At 42.2% G+C, this 21,404-nt stretch overlaps 1 protein-coding gene across 1 annotated transcript; it reads left to right on the top strand.

Annotated features, from left to right (window-relative positions):
* The first annotated feature begins 547 nt into the window (after window positions 1-547).
* Window positions 548-9,972, top strand: LOC120303098 (major histocompatibility complex class I-related gene protein-like). The gene is made up of 5 exons (XM_039332267.1): window positions 548-676; window positions 4,690-4,953; window positions 5,493-5,765; window positions 8,076-8,156; window positions 9,701-9,972. Exons 1-5 carry the CDS (start codon window positions 613-615, stop codon window positions 9,730-9,732), a joined length of 714 nt encoding a protein of 237 aa, XP_039188201.1. The 5' UTR covers window positions 548-612; the 3' UTR covers window positions 9,733-9,972.
* The last annotated feature ends 11,432 nt before the right edge of the window (window positions 9,973-21,404 follow it).

The raw sequence follows: 21,404 nt of genomic DNA on the forward strand, positions 1-21,404 counted from the left end.
GTGATTATGAGCCCTGGAGTCATCCTGGCAACTGTGCACGTGACAAGTCACCAGCCAGAGCAAGGAACAACTCAAAGACGTATACACGATCGGAAGATGCGGAGCCCATAGAATCGCCTGTCTGTGTTACGGGATGATGGTGACGTTATCCGTCATCATTATCCTATAGGTTATGGATAACAACATTGTCATTCTCCTATAAGACACACGGTCCCTTCCAAAACGTATACAAACAACTCATGCCTTGGGAAGTCACAATGCTCTTCCAGCTCTTCCTTGGTACTCTTTGGCAACTTTAGAAGGCTCACCACTCCCCTCCCCCCCTCCAATCTGGCTCCTTTGCATCATCAGCGAGTAGCCATTGAGAGAAACTGTGGGTGGGGCCCATTCAGTTGCGAGCAGGGAAAGGCTGGGCCAGAGGGGGGGGGGGGAGAAAGGCAATTTCCAAAAGGGGCAGAAAGGAGGTGAAAAACCAGTACGGAGCCCAGCCAGCCTCTGAGTGGAGGCAGGCAGGTGGGGATTTGAAGGGGGTTCTTGTTTTGGGAGGGCTAGATAAACACTTAATTTCCCTACAATATAATATTCTACTGCCTGGCATCCGAGATTGTGTGCATGCTGGCCCTAATGGGCTTGAGGACCGTGGCCACCTTGGTCATCCTGCTGGGGCAGTGTGGATGTGAGTAGCTAATAATAATAATAATGCTAATAGTAACAATATTAATGCTAATAGTAACAATATTGTGGTATTGTGGCATAGGATTTAGTGGCTTGGTGTGCCTGCAGTTCTGCTGATGATGATCAGCAAACAGAGGCACAAAAAGAAGAGGAGAAATCACAAAGGCTGATGAGATCAGCTAGCTGATTGCCAGGGTGGTTGTGGGAAGATGTCGAGACAACCTGCCCCTGCCTGGCATTCAGGTACTGAGGACTAGAATCCTGTGGGGGGGTTCCTTCTCAGTTGCTAGGGGACTTGCTGCTGGCCTGATAATAATAATAATAGTAAAATTGGAAGGGACCTTGGAGGTCATCCAGTCCAACCCCCTGCTCAGGCAGGAAACCCTAGATAGGTAGATAGATAGATAGGTAGATAGGTAGATAGGTAGGTATAGGTAGATAGGTAGGTAGGTAGGTAGATAGGTAGATAGATAGGTAGGTAGGTAGGTAGGTAGGTAGGTAGATAGGTAGATAGATAGATAGATAGATAGATAGATAGATAGATAGGTAGGTAGGTAGGTAGGTAGATAGATAGGTATATAGGTAGATAAATAGATAGGTAGGCAGGTAGGTAGATAGAAAGGTAGATAGGTAAGGTAGATAGGTAGATAGATAGATAGATAGATAGATAGATAGATAGATAGATAGATAGATAGGTAGATAGGTAGCTAGGTAGCTAGGTAGATAGATAGGTAGATAGGTAGATAGATAGATAGGTAGATAGATAGATAGATAGATGATAGATAGATAGGTAGGTAGATAGGTAGGTAGATAGATAGGTAGATAGATAGATATAGATAGATAGGTAGGTAGATAGGTAGATAGGTAGATAGGTAGATAGGTAGATAGGTAGATAGGTAGATAGATAGATAGATAGATATAGACAGACAGATAGATAGATAGATAGATAGATAGATAGATAGGTAGGTAGGTATGTAGATAGATATAGAGATATAGATAGTTGATAAAGATATAAACTAGTTATTAGAATTCTTCTGCCCTTTTCATTCATGCCTGTTTCTATCTCCTCCTGCTTTTGCCTGCCTTCAGTTTTGTTCAGTGTTTAGTATTTCCTGAAGTTTACTAAATAAATAAAGAAACTTTAAGTTATACAATTTTTCTTGGCTGTATTGGGAGTGTAGCTTTTGGGATCTGGATATCCAATTTTATTATTAGCAACAGATGCAAATTAAACTGAAAACTACTCAGTATATTTGCATTCTCCCTAGCAACAATCTGCTATGGGTGGCACTTTGTCCTTTTGCCCATCTGTTCAATGCCTGTCCTCCTCCCTTCACCCTCTGACACTGGCAACGGTCTGACTAGAAAATCCAAAAGAAATAAATATTCTTGGAAGCTTTGAATTCCCAAGAGTATAACTTTATTGGATACACCATCTTGGTACTGCAGAAGCAAAACCACCTCTGGTTTTGCTGCGCAAATGCTCACTTAGTTAAACAATACATTCCCTTTTCTCTCCACCCCTGGGTGTTCACATGGTCCAATTATAAAACTCCCTTTTGTTATGGGAACAATCCATATCTTCGTCTAGCACCTGCTGTGGTGACCTTGGTGAGGTTCAGGCTCTCATGGTCTGTAGACAAAAGCTTAGCCTTTCATTTCTCTGCTCCCTCCTCTCACTTGAATGTCAAGCTGAGGAATGATCGAAGAAAGACTAGAATAGAATAATAATAATAATAATAATAATAATAATAATAATAATAATAATAATAATAATGTTGGAAGGGACCTTGGAGGTCTTCTAGTCCAGCCCCCTGCTCAAGCAGGAGGACCTATACCATTTCAGACAAGTGACTGTCTAACTTTTTAAAAATCTCCAGTGATGGAGCACCCACAATTTCTGGGGGTAAGCTGTTCCACTGGTTAATTGTCCTCACTGTCAGGAAGTTTCTCCTTAATTCCAGGTTGCTTCTCTCTTTGATCAGTTTCCAACCATCGTTTCTTGTCCTGCCCTCTGGTGCTTTGGTGAATAACGTGACCCCCTCTTCTTCGTGGCAGCCCCTCAAATACTGGAACACTGCTATCATGTCTCCCCTATTTCTCTTTTCTTTAGATTAGCCAAACCCAAGTCCTGCAGCCGTTCTTCGTATGTTTTAGTCTTTGATCATCTTAGTTGCTCTTCTCTGATTTTTTTTCCCAAACTCTCAACATCTTTTTTGTGATACGGTGACCAAAATTGGCTGCAGTATTCAATCTTGACAACACCGTCACAGGTGGTGGCAGGCTGGAGCCAGGGCAGGTAGTCTCATTTCTTCCTCAGTCAGTTCTCCATCTTGCAGGTAAAAATTCAAGATTAAATCTTGAGGAAAAAAAATCTATTTTCCAGCAACACACCTGATATTCACAAGTGGGTCTCACCTTGGCAGCCTCATCCATGCCAATACCTTGGTCTACCTGAGCAAAAGGACTTGTTTCCCTCAGGTCCAGCTTGAGTCCTGTTGACTTTATTGCATGGAGGATTTTTTTTGGGGGGGGGGACAATGATACAGAAATGGTTTATCACTTCATTCTTCCTGGATATCTTTCTGATTTCCCAATTTTGCCCACTGTCCTAGAATCTCCTGGGACTTTTCTCTGCAGACAATTCTCCAGATCCCTTCTCTGTGTTTTGTCTTTGTTTCCCCAAGTAATTTTTTTATGGCACATCAAATGCAAATTATAGAATACACCATACAGATAATAACTGAACATAGCTTTATTTATACCACAGACACTAGTCCATGGGGATGCTGCAATAGTTGTAAGAGTGAAAAAATGGTCATAAGTCACATTTTTTCAGTGCTGTTGTCACTTCAAATGGTCACTAAATGAATGGTTATAAGTCAAGGATTATCTGTACTGGCTACTCCAGAGCTGAAAATTTGATGTAGGCCTTGCATCTCATCCGCTTGATTCACAAGCTGACTGCACAAACCTCGGTTTTGCTATCTTCTCACAAGGAGCGGCTGTCCAGTGGATAAGTGGGTTAATTTCCCAAATTCTCCATAAATCCAGAAAATTCTTTGGGCTGGAAGTGTGCTGGACCAGGGTTTAGCCATCTGGTCCATTATATAGCTAGCTTAGGAGTTAAGAGCTGTGTTAGAACATTTAGCATTTAAAGGGTTAAATTCTTCTTGTGCCATATGTGTTATGGGACATTGGTGATCATGTTGGCGATCCTGTTTTTATCAGCAGCCGCATGAAAAAGTGCTGCTGAGTTTTGTCCAAACCAATCCCTTAGATTTTGAAGCCACAATGTTCTTCTTCTGCTTGGACCTTGTTTGCCTTCAATCTTTCCCTGGAGGATTAAATGGAGTATGCCATATTTTTCTGGGTGTCGCATCCCATGTCCGAAATATTCTAATTTTAGTTTTTTAATTGTTTTGATGATTTCCCTTGGCTTTCCCAGGCAGCTGATCACCTCCTCATTAGGGTTAAATGCTGTCTCCTTAAGAGATGGCCTCTGGGAAATGTAGTCTAGTTGTTAGTCAGTCCTATATTTTATCTAGTCAGTGGGAGGGGCTTCAAAGTTTATTACTGGATGTCCTGGCTACCTGCCAGGTTTGTAAAAGCCTTTGTTTTAATCAAGCATCACGCGCACATCGATTGGCATCCGTAACCATGCCTAGCTGAGATGGGGAATTATTCCTTTTTTCCTACGAGAATGGACAGATATGAATATGACTGGATGCATCTACAGCAAAGTAAGTGTCTGCTTAGAATTCCTGGGCAACAAATATTTGTTTAAAACCATTTTCATGGAGTTTATGCTATCTGGATCAGAACTATAATGCATCTCAATTCATGGTTCCAGAATAGGAAGGGTTCTATCTGAGCCCCAAATCAGTTGTAGAGTGTCAGGGAAGTGTGTAGCAGCTGTCCAGATGAAATGGGAGAAACTAACACAAACTTGTAGTGTTTTATATAAACAAACAAACAAACAAATAAATCCCTTTCTCTCTTCTTCCTTCCCAGTCTCCCTTTCACATTCCCTATGGTTCTCCTACTTGCAGGTGTCAGAGCCCAACCTGCAGCTGCCCCAATTCTTCTCAAAGGTCTACCTGGATGACCAACCCATTGCTTGCTATGACAGCCAAACCAGGAGGGTGGAGCCTTTGGTGTCCTGGATGGAGAAGATGGAGAAGGAGGATCCCAAGCAGGGGAAAGAAGGGAATGAGATGTTGCTGGCTACTGAGCAGGTCTTCCGACATGAGCTGAAGAGCGTATGGCAAAATGGAGGTTTCTTTGTCTTCCTTCCTTCCTTCCTTCCTTCCTTCCTTCCTTCCTTCCTTCCTTCCTTCCTTCCTTCCTTCCTTCCTTCCTTCCTTCCTCCAGTTGACTTATTATCCCAAGGGAGAAATGAATAGAGCGGGTGGGTGAGGAAACATATCCCCATCTCACAAGGAAGCGAGAAAGGAGCATCTGGCCCACCTAGAGACTGCAAAATGCAGCATTTTTGTTTTTTGTTTTCCTTTTGGGGTTCCAGCGTTGAAAGGAGATAGTGGTGATTTATTTATTTTTCCTCTGAAGGAAAGAAAAACTCCAGATTATTTTTCCGTCACCCAAAATACATTGCATGATATGCAAAAGGTTTGGTGTAGGCCCTCTTCACTTTTCTCCCTGTTGTAGAAGATGGGGGGGGGGGACAAGAGTTCATGGTTCCTTCTCTAGAAGAAATGGAGGGGGAAAGAATCCACCTGAGGCTCTATAATAAGCTTTTTTGGAAGGTGGGGGTGGGGCTTGGGGTGAAAATGTGGTCCTCCTAAACTCTCTTTCAGGGCTTCACACCTGGCAGGCAATTTTGGGCTGCGAGCTCAAGGAAGATGGGAGCAAAGGAGGTTTTTTGCACTATGGCTATGACGGGATGGACTTCATCAGCTTCGACAAGGAGACCTTCAGATGGGTGACAGCTCAGCCCCAGGCCGAGAAGGTCAAGGAGAAGTGGGAAGATGACCCAGGGTGGTCTGAGAGAAACAAAATCTACCTGGAGACCTGTATTGAGCAGTTGCAGAGTTACCTGTCCTACAGTAAGGAAGTTCTACAGAGGATAGGTAAGCGTAGGGGAATAGAGCTACATCATTTTCCTGGCTGGACCTTTTAATGCTGCTGGTGGGATGGGAGGACATCTGTAGTTCCCCTTGAGGGGAGAGCAATCATTTTTGCATGAAAGCGAACCTCGTGTAGAGGGCATTTATTTATTTTATTGAGCGTATGACATCTACCAAGGTCATGCAATCATTGATATGCAACACTAATAGTGCAGAGGGTAAGGAGGATAACATTGATGGACATATGCATGATACTTGGACAATAAAAAGTGAAACATACCTCTAGAGCAGACAGATTATATTCTGAAGAAATGGAAAAGGGTGCACAGTGCATCAGCTTCCGTTATTATAAAAGTGGTTTTAGCCTTTTTGTATGGTTGATTTTCTGCCCTAGTCTACCTAGTACAGTGGTGGTGAACCTTTTAGAGACGGAGTGCCCAAACTGCAATGCAAAACTCACTTATGCATTGTCGGGTGCTGAGTGGGCATAGCCACCAAGTGGGCATGGCCATCGAGCTGTCAGCTTGTGCTTGCTCGCTCACTCGCTGTCCGCTCTGACTCTCTCACTCACTCGCTGTCCTCTCTGACTTGCTCGCTCGGTTGCTGCCCACTCTGACTCGTGCTCACTCTCAAGCTGTCTGCAGCAAATGTTGCTTCTGCAGAAAATTGCTCTTTTTATAGCCTCTTGCCTATTCCCAGGCTGTGCATGCGCGGAGAGGAGGAGGGAGCAGCTCGGCCCAGCAATGGCTTGCGTGCCACCAGAGACGGCTCTGCATGCCGCCTGTGGCACGCATGCCATAGGTTCGCTACCATGGACCTAGTAGGATTGTCATTTAGGCAATATCAAGGTCCCCCTCTTGAAGAGCTTACATATCTTCCAACTCTGGAGGATTTTGAGAAGAGATTGGACAACCATTTGTCTGAAGTGGTATAAGGTCTCCTGCTTGAACAGGGGGTTGAGCTAGAAGATCTCCAAGGTCCCTTCTAAATCTGACATTCTGTTATTCTTATATAAGACTCAAGAAAGATGGGTTGCAGTGATGCAATTTTGTGAGGTTCTTCCAGATGTTGTATTGTCTTGGTGTTTGGAGAGATCCTATGAGGTGTGCTGTTGCTGTCTTTGCAGAGCCCCCAGTGCGTCAGGTGACCCAAAAGGTAGTTAGTGACACCATAGAGACTCTGATCTGCCAGGCTTATGGCTTCTACCCCAAGGAGATCCGGGCCACCTGGATGAGGGATGGAGAGGTCTGCCAGTACGAGACCCTCCATAGGAACGTGGCCCCCAACTCAGATGGGACCTATTATGTCCGGCTCAGCATTGAGATCGACCCCAAGGAGAGGGACCATTTCTGGTGTCACCTGGAGCATGAGGGCTTGCAGGACCCCCTGGTCTTGGCCTGGAAGGAGGAGCCTGATGAGAAACTGCAAGACCAGGGTAGGTAAAGAAGAATTTTCAACCATGGTGGAAAGAATTTTAAAAATATATTATTTGATGGACTATCCCAGGTCTTGAGATGCAGTGTAGGAAGCATCCCTGTCTCACACTGAGCATTCTAGGCTTGTGAAGTCCCTGGTCTTGGTTTGGCTGAAGGAACCTGATGAGAGACTGATGGATTGGGCAATAGAAAGAGAACCATTGGTGCAAAGACAGAACAATTAGCTCACCAGGTGTTATCCCAAAGGTGCTTTAAAAGGAGGCAACTGGACTTTCTTGTTTTTTTTTTGAAGACATTTTGCTTCTCATCCAAGAAGCTTCTTCAGGTCTGACTGGATGGTGGGGAATGGAAGGATTTATATTCCTTGCAAACAGCTCCTGAAAAAGCACCTTTGGGACAACCATGTCCTGGATGACTGAGAATCTCCATAGACATTCACCAGGTGTTAGTTTGCTCCATCCTCAACCTCAACCTTTGTGCGTCTGATGATGTATTGAACCACAAACTAAACAATCACATAGCATCTTAGGTATAGAATTGGTAACCCTGTAGATAATTAATGCTTTCTTGTCATGGGAATGAAGAAGAGTGGGTGATCCCATCATCTTAACCCTTGTTTAAATGCACTGGGGGATGGCAGAGTGGGAAAGGCACACCTAGGTACAAGGCCAGGCATGGTTGTAGTTTCCATAGTTGCCATCCTAGGAGCAATGGGTCCTTCTTTGGCAGAAAGTGAAACTGCTAGGGAGGAATTCATGGTAATGAGTATCCCTTGGTTGTCCCAAGTGATAAAATGGATGTCCAGTCTCTGTCCTTGAGCTTAAGATCTTGGTAGCAATAATTGCCCTGAAAACTGAAGACTTTGTTCTTCTTTTAGCCAACAGGACACTCCATGTAGGAGTCACATTGGCCACTGTGGCTGCTTTCATTCTTCTGGTGTCTGGGATCATCTGGATGAGTAAGTAAGGAGAAAATACCTTTGCAGACTTGTTCCTCTTCCTGCCCTCAATTCCAACTGGGAGGGTCTTAGAGTGATGGATCCACTTTAGTCCCACCCCCTTCTGAACAACTTCCAAACAAGCTGATTTTGAAGTCTTGCCCACATTGTTCTCAGCCTCTACTTCATTTACATGTGAGTTGATTTCTGCTTGTGTTATGGTGCCTTCTTCCTCAACCCTAAGACGCAAACTCTCTGCCTTCTTTACACAGTTGGAATGTTTGGAACAACTTTTGGGTGCACTCACAAAAGGGCAAAAATGATTGTGAAGAACCTGCCCATGGGGCCAGCATAACCAGCTGTAAAACAACAAATTTAGTATTTATTCATTTGTTTAATTAATTATATGCTATTTAAAAAACCATCCACCTCCCTCATAGTGCGATTCTGGGAGCTGGTAGGCAAATAGACATAAAACCATACACACTATAAATAAATATTGTGATGCAGGAAGCTGGTTCTTTGCAGAGCAGCTGGCTGAATAGGCTATTATTTAAGATTAAAATATTAAAATTCAAACTTCAAGGTTGAGTCATGGCCAATGAACACCTGGAGAAGATTCTGAAGATACGTGGGGATCACCCTGGTTTTCCACAAGGTGGATCTCATATGATTTTATTTATTCCCTCAATTTGTGTGCTGCCTCCCAATTTCAGTGACCAAAACCACATTCATAAGACTTCCCAGTATCACATCATATAGCCCCAGGAATCCAGGGGACAAACCCTGCACAAATCCCATATGAATTCTATCCATACTCCAACTTTCTATGTTTGAGGAGTAGAGGCATGATGGCTCAGTGGCTTAATGTTGGAGATGGTCTTTGTTCCAGCGGTTCAAGTCCTAGTATTGTGTGGCAGGGTGAACTCCCATCACTCACCTCAGCTTCTGTCCACCTAGCAATTTAAAAACACGTTCTATGTGAGTGGATAAATAGGTACCTCTCTGATGGGAAGTTGAGCCTGTGCTTCATGCAGATAGACAGAATCCCACCGGTGCTGTACCTTCTACTTTGCGACTCCAGTTTGTGAGGCAGCTTTGGTGGAACAGAGAGCCTCAGATGCTGTTGCAGGAAAGCCACTTATCTTTTTTTCTGATGTGGAACTAGTCCGCCCTCTTGTGGTGCACCTTGGGAAGCACCCAAGTGTGAACCAAACAGCGAGCAAACAGCTGGCCGAACTCCTATTCTGCATTAGCAGTGTAGTCTCCTGGCTAATATAACATTGCCATATGCTAAATAAATGTAACATGTTTGAGGAAATGGAAAACAATTTACAACAAGGATTACAATCTTGGACAAACCCCAGGAGAGAAAAAATTCTCCCAAGTCCTTGATTTTGCTCTTCAGTTGAGTGCCTGAGGATTTCCAGCAATACTACTTGGACCCCAGGCCTATTTTCATTGAAAAATTGAAATTGCCTTCCTTGTTACAAAAGGGGTCTTGGGTGGTATCTGGAGGTGTCTTCCAGCTCTGATTTTCCCCCACCCCCATTCTACCTCTGCAGAACATCAAAGAAAAGAGAGCGTGAACAGCTAAAGAGCACCCAAAATCTTGGCCACTTTGGGACTTCTTTTCAGACTGTTTGGAGAATCAACCTTAAGAGCTTCTTTCAGCTTCTTTCAGCCCCAGAACAGGCACTTTATAACCTAATATTCGTAATGGGACAATTGAATATTTTGCTAGTCTTTTCCTATAATGTGATTAATGTTACTGCCCCTGCTGTCAAGTTAATTTAAGTGGAAGGTTTAATTTATGTTTGTTATTGATATACTTATGTCCCCTTTATTTCCTGCTGTATCTCTGTCAAATGTATTTATTTATTTATAACAGAACAGAACAATAGAGTTGGAGGGGATCTTGGAGTTCTTCTAGTCCAACCCCCTGCTCAAGCAGGAGACCCTATCCCATTTCAGACAAAGGGTTGTCCAATCTGTTCTCAAAAACCTCCAATGTTGGCGCATCCACAGCTTCTACAGGCAAGTCATTGCACTGATTAATTGTTCTCACTATCAAGAAATTTCTCCTTTGTTCTAGGTCAGGGGTAGGCAACCTTGGCTCTTTTATGACTCGTGGACTTCAACTCCCAGAATTCCTGAGCCAGCACTGGAATAAAAGAGCCAAGGTTGCCAATCTAGTTTGATAAATTTAAATTTAACAAATGTATATGGCCACCCATTTCGCAAGACGGGCAGGGTACAACAATCAAATAAAACAAGGTTATGCAACAATTATCACAATGATAGAAAGCAATCCCAGAGATGCTTTTTCCAAAAGGCAACTAGACTTTCTCAGGTGTTTTTTTTCCTCTTTGAAAAGATTTTGCTTCTCATCCAAGAATCTTCCTCAATTCAGCAGAATGCAGTCCTTTCAGAACACCCTTCCAAGAAGTTTCACCCCAATTTACACTCTGATTCAGGTGACGTTGAGCATACAGATACCCCCCCCCCCCAAGTGGCCTCAATGAGTCTCAGAGTGCTAATGACCAGACGACGGTTAGGGGTAAAGTTGGTCCTCCACTTACGACTGCAACGGAGCCCAAAATTTCTGTTGCTAAGTGAAACGTTTGTTAAGTGAGTTTTTGCCCCACGTTATGACCTTCCTTGCCACCGTTCTTCAGTGATTCACTGTGGTGGGTAAGTTGCTAGCCAGGCTGTTAAGGGAATCTGACTTCCCCATTGCCTCTGCTTGTCAAAAGGTTGTAAAAGAGATCACATGACCTTGGGACACAGCAATGGTCATAAGTATGTACCATGGGATAGAATCAAGACCACATGAAGTGTTAATACCACTTTACATTGCCTTGGTAAGGCCACACTTGGAATACTGCATCCAGTTGTGGTCGCCACAATGTAAAAAAGATGTTGAGACTCTAGAAAGAGTACAGAGAAGAGCAACAAAGATGATCAGGGGACTGGAGGCTAAACCATATAAGGAACGGTTGCTGGAATTGGATATGTCTAGTTTAATGAAGAGAAGGACGAGGGGTGACATGACAGCAGTGTTCCAATATTTCAGGGGATCCCACAAAGAGGGAAACAAGCTATTCTCCAAAGCACCTGAAGACAGGACAAGAAGCAATGGATGGAAACTAATCAAAGAGAGAAGAAACCTAGAATTAAGAAATTTCCTGATAGTTAGAACAATTAATCAGTGGAACAACCTGCCTCCAGAAGCTGTGAATGCTCCAACACTGCAAGTTTTTAAGAAGAGACTGGACAGCCATTTGTCCAAAATGGTATAGAGTTTCCTGCCTGAGCAGGGCCTTGGACTAGATGACCTCCAAAGTCCCTTCCAACTTTATTACTATTATTGTTTTTGTTGTTATTATTATTATTCATGCCTCTTTGTTTCAACTTGCCAGTAGAGTATGGGAGGGAGGAAAGGTGTTGCTTTAGAATTGCTTAGATAAAGAAATGAAACCTCTATGATTCTGCTGAAAATGATGAAAGCCTGAAACCTTTCCAAGGACACTACAGCAGGTGTGGAGAGGAAGCAGATGGTTCCCATAGCAAAGTGAAATTGTTTACATGAACTATGTGAGAAGATGGGGTTTTGGCTAGAGAAATTATTGTTTAATTCTATGAACTGGTGTCTGGGAACCTCAGAGTTAGATTTGCTTTGATATTACTATGCCATGTATTCAATAAACAGTAAGATTTTTGGAAACGGAATGAACCTGGAGTTTTATTTGGATTCTCAAGGTGGATCTCGACACCTATCTTCTTTGTGCACTGACATCAACACAAATATTAAACTACTGCCGTTTCAACCTTATGCCATACCAATAAGCCCGCCATAAATTGGAAATAGGGTTGGGCCCAACCAGAAGGGAGTTGTCCCCAAAATGGTTCAGCCTGGTGCAGAAGTGGATCAGAACCAGACATGGGTGATAGACTTTCACAAAACTTTTATTGAAGTGCTTCAGCAAAAGGGTCCCAGCTGCTAAGGGAGCTGAGACCCTGAACAACACCAAAGCATGATCCCAAAAATGCTTTTCTATTTTCATGATGAAAATTTGGTGATTCAGATAAAGGATCAGAAATATGCCCATATTAAAAAATTTTACAATGAGTTAATAAAACTGGACTCGGAAACAGACTTAGTAAAAGATTGTATGATTAAATGGGCCCAGAATATTCAGGAACCGATTTCATTGGATTTATGGGAGGTAATTTGAACTAGAAATGTTAAATTTACACAGGCTCAAAACTTAATAATAATAATAATAATAGTAAAGTTGGAAGGGACCTTGGAGGTCATCTAGTCCAACCCCCTGCTCTGGCAGGAAACCCTACACCATTTCGGACAAATGGCTGTCCAGTCTCTTCTTAAAAACTTCCAGTGTTGGAGCATTTACCGCTTCTGGAGGCAGGCTGTTCCACTGATTAATTGTTCTCACTGTCAGGAAGTTTCTCCTTAGTTCTAGGTTGCTTCTCTCCTTGATGAGTTTCCACCCGTTGCTTCTTGTCCTGCCTTCAGGTGCTTGGAAAATAGCTTAATTCCCTCTTCTTTATGGCAGCCCCTGAGATATTGGAATACTGCTATCATTTCCCCCCTTGTCCTTCTCTTCGTTAAACTAGACATACCCAATTCTCGCAACCGTTCCTTATATGTTTTAGCCTCCAGTCCCCTAATCATCTTTGTTGCTCTTCTCTGTACTCTTTCTAGAGTCTCAACATCTGTTTTACATCGTGGTGACCAAAACTGGATGCAGTATTCCAAGTGTGGCCTTACCAAGGCATTGAAGAGTGGTATTAATACTTCACGTGATCTTGATTCTATCCCTCTGTTAATGCAGCCTAGCACTGTGTTGGCCTTTTTGTCAGCTGCCGCACACTGCTGGCTCATATTTAAGTGATTGTCTACTAGGACTCCGAGGTCCCTCTCACAGTTACTACTATTGAGCATGGTGCCACCTATTCTGTACTTGTGCATTTGGTTTTTCTTGCCTAAATGTAGAACCTTGCTTTTTTCACCATTGAATTTCATTTTGTTAGTTAGTGCCCAGTGTTCAAGTCTGTCCCGATCCTTCTGTACCTGAAGCCTGTCTTCTGGAGTGTTGGCTATTCCTGCCAGCTTGGTGTCATCTGCAAATTTGATGAGTTCCCCATCTATCCCTTCATCCAAATCGTTGATGAAGATGTTGAAGAGTACTGGGCCCAGAACAGAGCCCTGGGGCACCCCACTACACACTTCCCTCCATATAGACTTGAGGGAAAATTTTTATAAAATGTTTTATAGATGGCATCTGGATCCTAAAAAGTTGTCTTGTATGTACCCGAACCTGCAACTTAAATGTTGGAGATGTGGTTGCTTAGACGCAACCTATTTTCATGTTTGGTGGACTTGTAAAAATATTAAAGCCTTCTGGATTATGATTTGGTGGAACATTCAAAAGGTTTTTAAAAGGAAGATTACTCCCCAGTTGTTGTTTTTTGAGTATTTTTGTAGATTTTGATGCTAAAGAAACTATCTTAATGTTGAACTTAATAACAGCGGCAAGATTATTGGTGGGTCAATATTGGAAGAAGGATTCTCTGCCTTCTTTAGAAGAATGGGTATTTAAGGTTTCTAATTTAGAAGAAATGGCTAAAATTTCTGCTTATTTAAAGGACCATTCACAAGAGAGATATTTTAATATATGGAGAAGATGGATAGAATATGTTCAGAAGAAGTATGGAACTATAAAGTTTCACTTATTTTATGAGTAATGAATTTGTTTATAAACTTATGATGTTAATGTTTGAAGAGAGTTAAGGGTTAGTATGATTTTGGTTATTGTATAATTAGTAAACTTAAATAGATTATGTTTAATATATTTGTATAACCCTGTACTTGGCTCTGGGAAGTCGGGGGGAAGGGGGGGAGAGGGTTGGGGGGAGGATGGGTTCAAGTTAAAGTAGCTCAGATAAGTAGAAATAGTTTTATTGTATATAATATTGATGTTTTAATCTGGAGAGAGGAATTGCTCGGGCATTTCCCCTGAACTGCATCTGGAGCGAGAAGATAGGAAGAAGGGGAGAAGCAAGTAGGAAGGGTGAGGAGGAGGAGGAGAGGGGGAGAGTGAGGAAGAGGAAGAAGAGGGAAAGAGGGAAGTTGGTTAGAGGGTGGATGCGGTTTGGGAGGAAATGGGTGAGCAATACCAAAGGTTGTGTGCATTTGCTTTATTCTTTATCTGAAGTATTTTTATGAATGTAATGTACTGTAAAATTGAAAATAAAAATTTCTTTACAAAAAAATACTTTTTCACGAGGCAACTGGACTTTCTTGTTTTTCTTTGAAGACATTTCGCTTCTCATCCATCAAGCTTCTTCAGCTCTGACTGGATGATGGGGACCAGACAGCTGGTCATTTGCATTCTTTTAGAGAGTCGGAGAGGCCATTTGGAGGTTTACCTATGTCCTCAAAGACACCCGAATAGTGGAAATGGGTGTGGAGCTTTCTTGGAACTGTCGAAAGGACTGTGTTGTAGACTAGAGATAGATGATGTAGGATCCCTTCCTCTCTGTTGAAAGAGGGCTGTTCAGTTTTGACATAGATGGTCTCTTTGACCCCTCTTTCAAACCAGAGGTCCTCTCTGTCCAAAATGTGGACTTTGTTGTCTTCGAAAGAGTGGCCTTTGTCTTTTAAATGCAGATGGACTGCTGACTCTGGTCCTGATGGGTTTGTTCTTCTGTGTTGTGCCATGCATTTATGAAGTGGTTGTTTGTTTTCCCCAATGTACAGATTGACATATGGCTCACTGCATTGTACTGCATATACCTCCAAGTAGCACTAATGACTTGCTAAGAGAATGCAAATGACCAGATGTCTGCAAGGAATATAAGTCCTTCCATTCCCCACCAACCAGTCAGAGCTGAAGAAGTTTCTTGGATGAGAAGCGAAACGTCTCCAAGGAAAAAACAAGAAAGTCCAGTTGCCTCACGAAAAAGCATCTTTGGGATAACTATGACCTGGATGACTGAGAATCACCATAGACACCAAAGCATGATATTCTACCTTGCTTTTATTCTATGTGTCTTTTTGTCCCTACTTGTTGCTGCTTATCTGCTTATTGTCATAGCTTGTAACTTCCTATATAATTTCAAGTATGTATTGTTACATTTCCTCCATTTCAAACTGACATGTTATACAGTTACATTCCTCTAAGTTATCACTCCCTCCCAAAAGGGGGATATATTGTTTCTTAGTGGGTGATCCATCAGAGTTGGCAAACCAAACCAAACCAAACAAGACAAAACCAATGCTTAATAATCCTATGTTGTCCTGTGACTGCTGCATTATATTGTATGGAAGTGGATATGTACAAGGAATTTTACCTTAAGATTCTAATAATAAAAAACAAAATATCCTAACTTGGAACAGTTTTATATGAGAACAAAATGGACACACTATCTATAACAAGAATTTTTAGAACAAAGAATGGGTATGGTGATGACATCTGGGGAAAAAAAGAGTAAGAATCAGTTGTTGGCTTATGCTTTAACAATTAGCTGTGCCTTTGTATTCAGATCTGATCTTAATAAGATAATGTAGCACTTGGGGATGAAGATGCAGCCCAGCAGGCCAGCACTGGAAGCCAAGATGGAGAAAATCTGCACAGCCACCATGTACTTCCCCTTGGTGCTCAAGTAGGTGGGTACAAAGGATATCCAGATGGTGCAAAAAACCAGCATGCTGAAGGTGATCAGCTTGGCTTCATTGAAGGCCCCAGGCAGATTCCGGGCAAGAAAAGCTACTGTGAAGCAGATGGCAGCCAGGAAACCCATGTAGCCAAGAGCAACATAAAACATGGCAAGAAATCCTTCATGACATTGAAGTACAATGTTTTCTGGTTGAGAGTGCATGTCAGAATCAGGAAATGGTGGGGATATCATCAGCCAGATACTGCAGATGACCACTTGGACAGTGGAAGAGCAAAGAATGATATAGTTGGCCAACTGCTTCCCCAGCCATCTCCTCACCCTGTTTCCTGGCTTTGTGGCCAGGAAGGCTAGCACAACTGTGATAGTTTTGGCCAAGACAGCAGAGATGGCAACTGAGAAGATGATATTAAAGGCTGTTTGTCGGAGAAGGCAGGTAGCTCTCCTTGGCTGGCCAATAAAGAGGAAGGAGGTCAAGTAGGAAAGTAGAAGGGACAACAAGATGATGTAGGAAAGATCCTGGTTGTTTGCTTTGACTATGGCAGTTTCTCTGTATTTAAGAAAGATTACTAAAACAAGAACAGTAGTTAAGATCAAAAAGAGTGCAAGAGAAGCCAAGACGATCCCCAGATTATCATTGTAGGCCAGATAAATTATTATTTTAGGAAGACATTTATCTCGCTCTTTATTTGGATGTTGATCTTCTGGACATTTGGTGCAATAATCTGCATCTGCAGAGAAGAAAAATAGCACCTATCATCTTTAGCCATTACTGTATTATTTTTCATGACAATAGTTAAGATGTTAACTATTAGTCTTTTTGATGACTGACTGCTTTGCTCTGGAGTCACCCACCTTCCTGAGAGGAGAAGGTGCCCTCTGCACAGGGAACACAATCGTAGCAGCAAATGGGCTTCCCTTCCTGACCTACTTTGAAAAACCCAGATGCACAATTTTCCACACACCTGGAGAGAGGCAGACTCTGTGTAGAAAAATAGAGAACATAAAGGACTATATCATCATGACCATCTTAGTCATTGTCTATCCACTGCAGGATGAAAGGATTATATATTAGAGTTGATCTTAAAAGAAAGAAATTGTAAGGCAGAGTTGACAAGGCCCTTAATGAGCAGTTTAGATCCAGGTCAAAACTTATTTAATTTAACCCAGATCATTTAACCGAAGGACACAAATATCCTGGGAATATGTTTTTTGTGAGATCAAAGGGATGGAGTCTAGGAGATTTTCTTCTTTTTCATTTGTAGATTTTGGAATAGTTTTCAATGGGAGATTATCTTTGACTTGACTTTGTTGGCCTTTGAGAGAAATGGTAAAATGGAGCTTTTTCTGATATCCTTCTAAACAAGCAGCATAATATTTCAGGGATTGGTTAGTGTCTTGTGCATGTTTTAGTTTTGAAAATCAAAAGATATGTGATTATAGTGGCCCACAATCAAATATACAAGCAGAGCAACAACAGCAACAAAATTAAGTAATCTATCTCTTCCTGTGAATCTTCTGCCTCAATTTTTGCTATTTTTTTCTATTGTTCATTTGCATTTTGCAGGAATTAAAACAAGGAAGTAGTAGCTTCATTTCTGTAAAATATGACAACTATGGAAAGTATGATACGAATTAAAAGAAAGGGCATTGTTTGAACTTGAAAGCCAAACCAGAACTCCTGAATCAACTGAAGAAGGGGAAACACGCAATGGTGGAATTCAGTCGTTTTGCACCAGTTTGGCAGAATTGGTAGCTAATTTTTTGTTGCCCAGATCCAGAACGGACTTCCAGAAGTGGCATCCACACAGAGAACTGATTGTTCACATATTTGAATCCCACTACTGGAAACATGGAAGGTTGTGGCTTATAAGACATTCTCTGCGATTACTCTGAATCCTTGAGAGCTTCTCAAAATTTGAAGAAGTTGAATGAGAATGTGTTAAAGTATGATAAAACTGAAGTGGAATAATAGAACTGTAATTAATGATCGCACCTACATTCTTAAACCATTGTGACCTCATAATCGTTTCCTGGTCAATGACAAATTTGGCATCCTGGGATGTGTGTCTTGCAAAGTTCCCAAATTTCACTCTGACCACAGACTTGTTGGGCAACCGAATCCACTTCACAATGTCAAAGTCAGCTACCAGCTCTCCATTTTGGCCCAGAAACACCCCATCCATGGAATGGTTGTAGAACTGAGGATCGTGTAGGAAAGGATGAAACTGGAATAAAAGAACATCCATGGTAGTGCAGTGGTTAGAATGCAGGCTAATTCAACTCAATGCCAGGAGTTTGATCATCACCAGTAAAAACTTGACTTTGCCTTCCATTCTTCTGTGGCTGGTAAAATTAGGACCCTAATTGTTGAGGGCAATATGTTGACTCTGTAAACCGTTTAGAGAAGGATATAAACACTGTGAAGTGGCATATACAGTAAGTCTAAGTGCTATTGCTATCCACATGAACAAGGAAACTCTACAACAGGGGTGTCAAACTCAATTTCATTGAGGGCCGCATCAGCATTGCAGTTGCCCTCAGGGGGGTGGGTGGGTGTGGCCAGGGTGGATGCAGCCTAGGTGTGGATGGAGGGGGTGTGGCCTACTGGGTGGGCATGGCCAGCTCTACATTGTTCGTGTCAAGGGTGCTTGTGGGGGCCTGGGCAAGAGTGGGACAGATCTGAGGGTCTCTGGCAGAAGGGGATGGGACTGGGGCAAGCGGCAAGGCATAGTCCATTTCTTCATTCCTCACAAAGGGTGACACCTCCCCAGCATGCACCCAAGGGGCGGGGCCAACATGGCAGGGGCTGGTTCCTCGTTGTTTCCAGACATCCTTGTGGAGCTAAGACTGAATGCGTTTCAGCATAGATGGCCACCACAAAATTGTACATTGGCTCCCACCCGGCCTGGGCCAGGGCCAAGGCAGCGGGGGCCATTCTCTCACTGTTTCCAGGATGGCTTCGCGGGCCACATGAAACCACTTCGCAGGCCGTGTCTGGCCCCTGGGCCTTGTGTTTGACATGTCTATTCTACAGCCTTTTAAAAAGAACTAACATTTTAATCCTATGCAATCCTTTCATTTTGGTGGAGAGGATGTGGGAGAATGATGTAAGGAGGAAGGGAGGGGTCACTGGAGACAAAAGAAATGCCCAGTTAGAAACCAGTTATAGGGCTGCTTAACTGGGAAAGACTGGTTAGGAGGGTGGAAAACTCCAAGTGAGGCTTCCAGATTTATTCAGTGGAGAAGACCCTCTCATGTGGATGAAAGGATGGTACCTTTCTGCAGAGAAGAAGCAGGGAATAGGTCATTCTCCAGAAACACAAAAGAGTTCCATCAAAAATAGCAACTGTTGCTACAAGGCCTGCAAGAATGAGGGTGGAGCAACTGAGACTCTGGAAGGTTGACTATGATAAGATTCCAGATGCAGCAGAATTTAAATCATAATGAAGAAAAGAACTTGGAGCGACAAGATATTGGAGGTGATGTCATAGAGAAGAAGGCAGTCAACCTATTCTCTAAAGCACCTGAGGTCAGTTGCTTCTGATGGAAAGCTATCAAGGAGAGATCCAACTTAGAACTAAGGAGAAATTTTCTAACAAAGGAGAACAATTAACTAATATAAAGACTTGCCTCCAAAAGTTCTGGGTGCTCTATTATTGGAGGTTATTACAAAGAAATTGGACAGCCATTTGTCTGACATGACATAGGGTCTTCGGCTTAAGCAGAGGAATAGACTAGAAGATCTTTAAGGTTCCTTCCAACTCCATTATTCTGTTTTCTGAATAACATTTTCCAATTGTCTTTTACTATCTTAGTCTTTCCCCTCCCCTCCATTCACCTATCATACAAACAGCATATTTAAGGTAGACAAGTCTTCTCTTTGATGTATTATGCTTAGGAGTATCTTATGAAAAGAATCAGACTTCTCCATATGTTAAATTTCTCCTTAAAACCATTTATAAATACTTTAATTGGAAGTGTCTTCAGCAGATGGAAAAGGAAATACCTGCCAAGGTTGTAGCCTTTTTACTTCCAAGGCCTTTCCACCTTTCTCCACCTTCCTCCTCTTCCTTCTGGAGATAAAGGCCAAACTTAAGGCTCGTGTCATAGCCCAAATGGAGTTGTATATGTGATGGCTGTCAAGAGACAGGATGCCTTCAATCTCCTCCTGTGGTAGACCTTCCATGTTTTCATTCTCTTTGCATCTCGACCAACGTTTAATGGAGACGGCAAGCTTTTTAAATGTACAGGGAAAAACTTTGTTGCCAAACTCATAGATTGAAGAAAATAGGCGATGAAAGCTGTTCTGTTTTATTTGTTTCTTTGCCTGGATGGAGATGGTGAAAATACTGTGAACATGTTGGAAATTTGGAAACTGGAGATTATATGTGAGATCCCCCATAGCTGTTACAATCCAGACTTTTCCTATAGTAGGTTTTATTAACAACTGCAAGGTTTGGTCAAGAAATGCCATTCCATAGAAATAGTGAGCTTGCCATGTAACCTCAGCATAGTAAATAAATACATTGACTTGTTTCCATTTATGATAGAAATCATTGGAAAAACTATATTGATTGGTATTCATTCCTGATATGATTTGTGAGAAAAGAGCACAAATGCCACTTTGGGTGAGTAAGGGTCTTAGCATTTTCATGAATGTTTCTCCATTGTCAGATTCTGGAGCAACAAGAGCAACTGAGGTCCATCTGAAATACTGGATCATTTTAACAATCCCTCTGTATTGGATTCCTTCCTTTGGGAGCATCCGATAGAAAAAAGGAAACTGTTTTTTATCATCCAGGTCATTTGAAACAAAAGCAAAAGAGATCTGCGGGAAATGGAAGGAATTGACAATGATCTGTAAAATGATTGTGTGCACTAAAGTATATAATTTTAAAATGATGGCTATTATGCAGAAGTTCCATCTTTGATAATGACCCCATTTTTGTAATCTATGAGTAACTTGAACCACAGTGGTAATGAAAATCTTCCACACTTACTTGTGGGATTTTGTAGATGCTGACCATGGTTGCAATATGTTGGGAGAGGTCAGAATCGGTCCCTTCAAGGACAGCCAGGAGATTTTTGTGTCTTCCACATTTGTAATTTGGAACATTTGCCTCCCCACCAGAAAGCAGATCCAGCAAGGCTTCAGCATTCATCTCAGCATTGAAATGATTGTCGTGGACATTGTAGCCCAGAGTGATGTTGGGTAAGATGAGGGGATTCCTGTTGACCTCACGGCTGGTGATCAAGAAGGACAAGAGGTACCATATATGTAGTTTTCGATTCCTGAAATATAGATCCAGTCACAACTTCTCATTTTGTTCTACCTTCTCTGACATCCAGAGGAAGAAATAGCAAATTTAATTCAGGAAGAAAAATATAGGTAATCCTTGACTTACAACTATTAGTTTAGTGACTGTTTGAAGTTACAATGACATTGAAAAAAGTGACTCACAACCCTTTTCTACATTTATAACCGTTGCAGCATCCCCATGGTCATGTGATCAAAATTCAGATACTTGGCAACTGGTTCACATTTATGGTGATTTAGTGTCC

The sequence above is a fragment of the Crotalus tigris genome, unplaced genomic scaffold (genome assembly GCF_016545835.1).
Source record: "Crotalus tigris isolate CLP2741 ecotype Arizona unplaced genomic scaffold, ASM1654583v1 scf7180000024460.1087499, whole genome shotgun sequence".
NCBI classification, from domain to species: Eukaryota; Metazoa; Chordata; class Lepidosauria; order Squamata; family Viperidae; genus Crotalus; species Crotalus tigris.